The sequence below is a fragment of the Mus pahari genome, chromosome 6 (assembly GCF_900095145.1).
Source record: "Mus pahari chromosome 6, PAHARI_EIJ_v1.1, whole genome shotgun sequence".
In the NCBI taxonomy this organism is placed as follows: Eukaryota; Metazoa; Chordata; class Mammalia; order Rodentia; family Muridae; genus Mus; species Mus pahari.
This window is the reverse complement of record NC_034595.1, coordinates 68,694,300-68,703,495: the sequence shown is the minus strand read 5'-3', so window position 1 is coordinate 68,703,495 and position 9,196 is coordinate 68,694,300. Positions and strand designations below refer to the sequence as shown.

The window sequence follows — 9,196 nt, the reverse complement described above, 5'->3', positions numbered from 1 at the left end:
GTAGTCCATGCTGATAATCCCAGTCACTAGGTAGAGCGTGAAGCAGGAGGGCTGCAAGTCTGAAGCCAGTCTGGTCAATTTAGTTAAGATCAAATATATGTGAGAAAAAAAAAAAAAAAAAGACTTAAGAACATTGTTCAGTACTGGCATGCTTGCCTAATGTGTTGCAAAGTCCTGGGTTCATTCCCCAGTACTGAGGAGCTAAAAAAAAAAAAGGAAATCTCATGATCAAACTGAAGGGTCTAGATCACTCATCTTCTCTAACACTTTAAAGATTTTAGTCAATTTGTTTCACTAAGTTTGAGCATATGCTACCTACCATACCAGAAGCTACAGAAAAATATACTCTACACCAGTCCCCATCCCATTCCCACCAATCCAATCAGTCAGACAGCAAATGTGATCATGCAACAGGATTCTCACCTCTCCTTACTTCGAAGATGCCAAGACTGGCAGCTGGAGATGCTGAAGGGTCTGTGAGAGCTGGAAAGCCCCAATGCTGTGGACAAACACACATCTCTGCAACAGGTATATTTCAACTCAAGGTTTAAATCCTCACTAATGGTCACTCTTAAACTCATAAACTCAAACTTTGAGATTTAGCTATTACTGTGGAAAGAAAACGGTCCCACAGACCTTTCAGATGCTATTAACTAATATTACATACATGCATGTGTGCATGTGTGTGCTCAAGCTTGTATATGAACTATACATTTCATGTTTCTAGTATAGTGTTCTCCTTAAGGAAGTTGATCTCCTAGAAATAACAAATATTCATAATATGTGAGCCTCGACTAAGAATGATAGTCATGAGGTGGTGGTTCACTGGATTATTTCAGAATCCTATCAGAAAAGGACACAAGGCTTGCAATATTCAGAACTCAGGAACTGGGGCTGAGCCAGGACTGAAGAGAAGGGTTCATTGTCACAAACCTATAGGCAGTAACAAGAATGGAAACATACACTGGGAAACACATTCAAAATACTTCTCCGCTGGAGAGATGGCTCAGAGACTGAGAGCACTGGATGCTCTTCAAAGGACCTGGGTTCAATTCCCAGCACCCACATGGCAGCTCACAGCTGCCAGTAACTCTAGTTCCATGGGATCTGACACTCTTACACAGACATACATGCAGGCACAATACTTCCAAGTCTGCCTCAACTTCTAAAAAAAAAAAAAAAAAAGTTAATCAAACCCCAAATCAAGACATCATGAGAGCTGATCACAGGCAACATGTGCAGAAGCCAGTCAGGGTTACACACCAGGGTCATCAAGGCATGTCTACCCTAGTCACCACCTAGTTCAGATATGCTAAAGGATCAGAAATCACAGACATGCTCTTGTAAGCTAGTGAAGCCCTCTGCACAAACATCTACAATTGGAACCATTAATCCTGTCTACCACTCCACACACTTAAGAATTTATTCTATCCTGATCCCCTGGGAACAGGGTACTCTACAGTTTATGCCACCAGGGAGTAAACTTTTCAAAATAAAATGCAATAAAAAACCCTTTGATTGGGATATTTCAAGTTGAAGGAAGAGCTCTTAGCCAGGCTCCAGGACCTAACTGGCTGATTATTTACAGGATCTTTGGGCAGGAATTGTTAATGAGCTTTTAATTTGGAGTGCTTAAGTTGCCAAAGTGCTGAGCTCCAGTGAAGCACCACAGAATCCATAAAGGAAACCTTATCAATCACTTCCCGGCAGCTCCCTTCCCCCAGGCAGCACCTGCCGACAGGCAGCCAAGTGGGTTTCTAACCAAGATCACAGGCACACATTAGTGGAGTCACACTCCAAGTCACTGTTTATAAATTGGCTTTTAAATGGTGGGCGATTCAAGTATAATATACTTAAGGTCCAAGACCGAGCCCACTAAAACAAGGTATACTGTGTATGATAAAGTCAGAATAAAGCTGAATTTGATGAAGCCAGTTTTCTGGTACAAACTCTACAGTCAAAAATCATTCGGCCAATCACAATCTACTCCAGTTAAATAGCTTAGTCTTTGGCCAATGGGATTCATGTTTTGCAGCCCTTAGGCTGGGAAACCAATGAAATGCACTAGCAAATGCAAGCCACAAAAATGGTCAGAGACAATTGTGGCAAAATCCAGCCTGAGGGGCAAGCTCTGTATCTCCAGATGAGGGGCCCCATACCCAGCATCTTCCAGGTCAACATCGAGCAGCTGACATTTTGCAAGAACTCAACCCATGTCATGCTTTCCTTGTTTTAAGAAGACACCTGTTGCTGGACCATTTGTAATAAAGACATACAAAAAGCTACCTGGGTTAAGGCTCTTTCTCCACTCTGTCCACCTCTGTCCACCATTATTATCCATAGCTTGTGACTTACAAGGAAGTAAAGTGCTAACATGTGTGCCTGTGCCAACATGCGGAGGGGTTAGTCTATAAATAATTCCTTAATCTTTTTCTACTTTATCTAGTCAAACCTTTCTCCTCCAGGAATCTCAAACCAGGCCCTTGCATCAACTCACCCAATCTCTCTCGCAAAGCCAAGCTCCCCCACCGCCCTCCCCAGCTACCCCTTCGCCAAGAGTTCTAACATCCTGGGTGAGCACCAGGCCAGAATCCCAGGCTCCTTAAGTGTGCGCGCCACGACCCACACCCCGCATGCATTAACCAGGGCCCAAGCTGGGGGCCCTCTCAGTCTCACCCACCCCAGGGTGTTGCCCCCAGTTCGGGCCCATCCAGGTCCAGGGAAGCGTAAGGGGAGGGGCAGGGGGCCAGGAGACCAGCCCTCCTTCCCAGGGCCGCCCCCGCCCCCCGTCAGCTGCCGGAGAGGCTGTCGCCATGGCAACGCCCCCTCCTCCGGGCCAGCACGGCAGGCTCTCTCCAGGTGCAGGCCCCGGCGTCTCCCTCGGCCTCAGCAGACGCTCCGGGCAGTTGACGGCAGCGGGCACGGCCCGCGCCGCCTGCGGCGCTGGCCAGGCAGAAGCAGGGTCAGCTCCGCCCGCTCCCCACAGCCCGTTCCAGGCCGCCTCAAGAGCGGCAGCCAGCACCACGAGTCCACAACACACCGACTCACCTCCGCGCACTCTGACCCCGACCGACGCGGTGGACGGGCGTGCGTGGTAGCCAACCGCTGAGCCCGCTGCTAGCGCCTTTGGCCAATGAGCTGGAGCAAGGCGGGGCTTCTTCTCTCCAAACGCTCTCTCTCCCGCCGACATGCGCGTTAGGGTGTGTCAAGATGGTGACCGTTGGCTCTGGGCCTTGTGGGACTTGTAGTTTGGAGGAGCCACGTATTCAAAAGAGAAGGGGAGGGTCACTTCTAAACAGTGAAAGGGGTTTTCTTAAAATTAAATAAATGATAATAATAAAATAACCCGAAATCTTCGTCAGGCCTAGAATGACCCAGATGCTCTACTTATTTTCCCCACCTTGACTGTAGGCACTCGGTGAGTATGGGCTTAGGAGACATTCTCTATAGGCGACACTTTTCTGTGATTCATTGTCAACAAGTAATCGTTATCTACTTTCTGATGCGGGCCTGAGGGAAATCTGGGAAGAAGGGAGGCGAATTCGGCTGAAAAGAAAATGCTGAGATGTCTGAAGGGCCTCTCTGAGGGGGAAGCTTGTTGAGGCCCTCAGAGGAACTGTCAGGGTTAACAAGGTTTCTGGCCATAGCTGTAGTGGGTCTTTCACAGTCTCTCCAGGCAGCTGAGGAGAACTTGACCTAAAGCGATGGGTGAGTGTCTCCATCTTAGCTGTGCTTCTCTGGGAATCCACGTTATGAAATGGGAAGCATCAGTCTTAAGCCACTGGTGATTTTGACAGCCTCTTAGTCAGATCCATCTTAGCAGCCATCTTCAGTTACCAAGCTCCTCTGTCTGCCACCTGGTATTTTCCTTTAAGACAGCTAATATCGGTTCTGGACCCTGCCACCTCTGAGATCTTAATATAATGGTTCCTGCCTGTGCTGGAAATGCCTGTAATCCCCATATCAGAGAATGCCTTCTTTAATCTCATGCACATAATGGGTTAGATGGCTCTACTGTGAACCTACAGAACTGATCACAGTGCTTTACAATTGTCTCCTTGCCAGCTCTCTCCCAGGAATTGAAACTCGTTGAAGATAGGTATTATTTCCATATTGTTCACAATGCATGGCTTATACCCAGAATGGTGTCAAGCATAGAGCAGCTATGCAATAAAGTGTTTCTGACAAATGAAGGAATAAACTGCAGCAGAGACAGATATCACTCATCCCCAACTGAGAAAAGGAGAGACACGATTGCCTATCCCCAAATCTTGGAACTGAAACTGGGGCTTCTTCTTCTTCTCGTTACATAAACATTAACCTGGGTTGGCCCATTCATCAATGTGTGTTTATGCTTCAGAATCGGGTACTGTCTGTTGCTGATGGTTACATGGTAAGACATATAAAATCTGTATCCTCAAGGGACTTTTCTATAGGAAAGGAAATGGATGGGCAATGAAAAGATAATATAGAAAGAAAGACAACGGGCTGGAGAGATGGCTCAGCGGTTAAGAGCACCGACTGCTCTTCCAACAGGTCCTGAGTTCAAATCCCAGCAACCACATGGTGGTTCACAACCATCCATAACGAGATCTGATGCCTTCCTCTAGGGTGTCTGAAGACAGCTACAGTGTACTTACATATAATAAATAAATAAGCCTTTAAAAAAAAAAAAAAGAATCTGTATTCTAGGACTATCCTAGAAGACCTGAGTTTGATTCCCAGCACCAACGTGGCAGCTCACAACCATCTATAACTCTGATTTGTAGGAGATTTAATGCACTCCTCAGGCTTCCTTAGGTTCTGCATACAAGTGGTGCACAGACATCCATGCAAGAAAAACACCCACATACACTTAGAAGAAGAAGGAAGAGGACGAGGAGGACCAGAAGGAAGAGAAGGAGGAAGAGAAGGAGGAGGAGGAGGAGGCAGCTGGACCCTAGAAAATAGAGCAGATCCAGTGACTAAGGTTATATACTTAGACTTAACTGGGAAGCCTAAGCCCAGGGAAGAAAGAAGTGTGGCTGGAAAGGAATGGGAGAATATACAAGGCAGTTACCAAGTTGGCCAGGGTAGCAAAGAAAATAGTTTCTCTCAGCAGATCCTATTCCAGATAGGAGATATAGTATGATCACATTAAAAACAGAGAGGAAAAGCTGGGTGTGGCGGTGAATGTCTTTCATCCAGCACCTGGGAGGCAGGGGCGGGATGATCTCTAAATTCCAGGCCAGCCTGGTCTATAGGGAAAGTTCCAGGCCAGCCAGCACTACACAGAGAAACCCTATCTCGAAAAAGCAAAAAGGAGAGGAGGAGGAGGAGGAGGAAGAGGATGAAGAGAAGGAGGAGGAGGAGGAGGAGGAGGAGGAGATTGAGAGAAAATGGGGAAAGGAAAAAGGTAGTCCCCATCATTCCAGTAGTTAATGGGGTGCCAGATCTCACACCATAGAGAGCAGCGGCACATCGGAGACTAAAAACTGTGTTGAAGCCTCTGGTGTGATCACTTAGGCTCACTGCAACCCCAACACAGAGAGCACAGTCGAAACCTAACCCTCACCCCCCAGAGGAAAGCAGAATAGCCAGATGAGGGGGACAAGAATGGCATGCAGACTGTTGACTAACAAGTGGCCAAGGCTTCGGGTTTAGATGGGATGGCAGATGAACTGAGTCAGGTACGTCCCAGGCAGTCTCCTGGCTTCAGGGCCAACAGACTAAGGCCAATGAAAACAAGATCCCAAGACAGGACAAGGCTACCACCAAGGGGAAACAGCAAAATGGACCCCAAAGCTGGGACGACAGCTGTGTGGCTACTGCCTCTAGGGTGCCTGTGATTAGTCTCTTTTTGAGGCAGAGCCTCTGGGATCACCCACCCGAGGCACGCATGAGATTGGGCTCCTTACAAGTGCTCCCACTTAGAGAAATGGGGGAGGACTCTCCAGGGCCTGCTCCTCCCCAGGGCTCTGTGAGAGGGGTAGGCAACTACTGAAGAGAGTAACAGCCCCGAAGTTGCCCAAAGGGTACTAGAGTGACATAGCTTTCCGAAGTAGTTTCCCAAACTGGGGTAGGGTGATGGGTGAGGCAGCTGCCTAACCCTTCCATTCTACTCCAAGTTAACTCCCCATTCATGCTCTCATGTTTAATAACCCCAATAAGCTCAGTGGCGCATCAAGCAAGCCTTGGATAGAATTGTTTCTTTGGTGTGTCATTCCCCTCCATATCTAACAGAAATAGACCCTCCAGGAAAAGTCACACAAGAGTATTTAACCAAGCTTTAAAAGGGCAGAGAATGCGGACCCCGATGACAGTGAACGGCAGCCCCCAACTGGGTATAGCTAGGAGAACCCAGGCTAGGCCTAAAATCCCTTCATCCAGAAGCTGGAATAACTGCTGCCACCATCTGGTCCCTATCATCTGCACGGGATGGCACGGCACAGTTATAAGGACCATGGGTACCTAGAAAGCCCGGGTTTGAGCCCTGGCTGTGGCTTAGACAAATCAAATAACTCTCCAGGTTTCTGTATTTACATCTCCAGGGTGGAGCTAGCGCTAACGCCTGTTGTCAGAATTAAAGCCAAGATTTAATTGAAGAGTTCAGTACATGGAGGCCGTTGTTCCTTTTCTTGTCTCCTCCACCACATTCTCCAACTCCTTCTCCCACTCTGACCATAACCCCTTACCTCTTTCTCTTTCCCGCCGGCCATCTTCTACAGGATCATCAGTGGGGCCTGAACCTGGCCATCCCCTTCTCCCCGCTCTCCCCATGCTTATTCGCCATATGCTGTACCATTCATCTCCCTGGTGACCCGGATCTGAACTAAGGGATGGATGTGAGGCAGTGGAGGCCAGGGTGGTAATGTGCTCCCTTATCTCTGGGACCCTCACCAGGGCCCAGTTAATTTTCTCTTTGATTTTAATATAGATTTATTGAAAGTTTCAGTTATCAAAACAAACTGTAGCAGCAAATTGGTGTTCCTTGCAGGCCTACAAGTGCCTATAAAGCTGCCACGCTTGGGGACGGATGGCGCTCTCCAGGAGGTCAGTCATGGCAACAGGAAGTCCCTGGGGACACACACACTGCAGTTTAATATTTTTCTTATTAGCCTTTTTCTTCTTGCCTATCTAAGCCTCCCCCTTTAAATGGGAAACCAAATGGAGCCACTAGCCCAGGAAGGCTGTTCCCTGAGCTGCTCCATTCTCCCTGTTCTCTCTGCCCTAGCCTCCTCTTCATGACTCCTTTGATTTCCCCCTTCCCCCACTGACCTAGGAAAAATCATGATACACACAGCCCTGCCCCACCTATCCTATGCCTGAGCTAATCAGAAGCAGAGGACTCCCCCCCCCGAAATGATTGGGGTCCCAAACACCTTTCAGATCTGGCATAATATGGGGGGGGGGAGAAAAAAGTTTGAAAGCAAAGGAGACACTTTCTAAAAGGAATCCTGCCCTGCCAGTATCTACTAGATTAAACTGAAATAAAAAGATGACAGAGCAGAGAAATGGCTCCATCAATAAAATGCTCACCTTGTAAACATGAGGACTTCTGTTCCAACAGCCAGCACCCACTTAACAAGCTGGAGTTGGCAGTAGATTGTTCTCCTAGAGCCGAGAAGGCAGGAGAGCCCTGGGATTTGCTGTTCAGGTGATCCAGTCAAATTGCTGAGCTCCAGGTTCAGTAAGAGTCCCTGTCTCAAAAAATATTGTGAAACTGCAATTGAGGAAGACACCCAGTGTTGACTTCTGGCTTTCACATCCACAAATATATATCTGCCCAAACACACATAACCACAGACATACACACTCAGGATGATGATAGATCCTGGAAAGTAGGCAAGTTCTGAGATCAGCACGAGGGTCACGTGATTTCATTATGACATACCCACTGCCATTTTCAACATGACCTCTCCTCTCAGTGTGATATTTGATTCTCTGTTCTCAATCCATTCCTAAAGAGCAACCTGGTTTTTTCCTACCTCCAGTGGCTCTTCGATACATGCCATAACTCAAACCACTTATTGGCGTTTAATGGCATCTCTAGGCTATGGAATCAGTTCTGTTCCAGGGCTGGTCTTCACTCAGCTTGAGAGTACCAGCATCATCGTCTCTAGCTTTGTGGTACTAAGTTGCCACACCACATCCCAATTCTCAGTGTTCTTTCCTTGTTCTTAAACAGCACCTGCCAGCAGTCAGGGACACTGCCCTTCCCCAGAATGATGACTGTGTCTGAGGCTCCTGGCCACACTTTAATCCTGGCCACAGTGCTTATTGATTCTGTGTCTTTGGGGAACCTCGCTGTGATCTCATGGTACCTTGTGTTTCTGTGTCCTTTTGTCTAAGCTTCTCTCTGAAGTAAATGGCTTGTCTGGGGGACTTCCTCCCCCAATATTCTGAGATCCTCCAGGAAAAGAACTGTGTCTTCATCCTCTTTATAGTCGTCTCTGTGTATACAGTTGATGATGGGTAAGAACGGCCTCTCTGAGTCTGCTCCCTCAGCCTTAAGATGGAGATAATGCCTGCATCACCAGAAGAATAAAGAAAGCGCCTCTCACAGTGCCAATAAGTAGGGATTTAGTGATTGAGGTAGCCATCATCTGCTTTGCCTTGACCTTGGTCATCAGTCATCCTCCTCCCATCTCAACTTCAAGTTCTGTTCTCTCCAGCTGCCTTCTGAGGATTACCTCTCACCCATCACACATCCCTGCTCACCCTGACCCCTTTAGAGTGGTGCTAACTTCCCTCCCACCCCCACCTCTAGGCCAACCTCCCTTGTCTTTCCAAAAACCATCCATTAATGGCTGCCTCCTAGTGGCTATTCCCTGTGCTCCCTTGTAGTTTGTCTGAAGTGCAAACGTTCCCAGGCTTGCCGTCTATGCTAGCTGACTGCACAGGTGAGTTAGGTTACATTCACAGTCTTCCTAATTAAAGGCTCCTGCCTGCTCCTGGAGAAATAACCTGGCAAGGTTCTCCCACCCCCAAGCCTCCATTGTGCCCATCAACACAAGCTGCTGGGTACCACCAGTATCTATCACCTTGAGTAACACTCATATCTAGCACCTAGGGTACCGCTCCTATCTAGCACCTAGGGTACCACTCCTATCTAGCACCTAGGGTACCGCTCCTATCTAGCACCTGGGGTACCGCTCCTATCTAGCACCTGGGGTACCGCTCCTATCTAGCACCTGGGGTACCGCTCCTATCTAGC

At 47.9% G+C, this 9,196-nt stretch overlaps 1 protein-coding gene across 2 annotated transcripts in view; it reads right to left on the bottom strand.

The window, feature by feature from the left end:
* The window catches only part of Eri3 (ERI1 exoribonuclease family member 3), a 129,311-nt gene extending 126,258 nt beyond the window's left edge, over positions 1 to 3,053 (bottom strand). The window contains exons 1-2 of one of the 2 annotated variants that reach the window (XM_021199612.2): positions 2,681 to 3,053; positions 424 to 499 (exon numbers count right to left, since the gene is read on the bottom strand). In XM_021199612.2, coding sequence (XP_021055271.1) covers positions 424 to 499; positions 2,681 to 2,815 — 211 coding nt within the window. In that variant the 5' untranslated portion in view covers positions 2,816 to 3,053. The remainder of the gene's footprint in view (positions 1 to 423; positions 500 to 2,680) is intronic. The other variant, XM_029539489.1, reaches the window with a different exon arrangement.
* Positions 3,054 to 9,196: the final 6,143 nt, after the last annotated feature.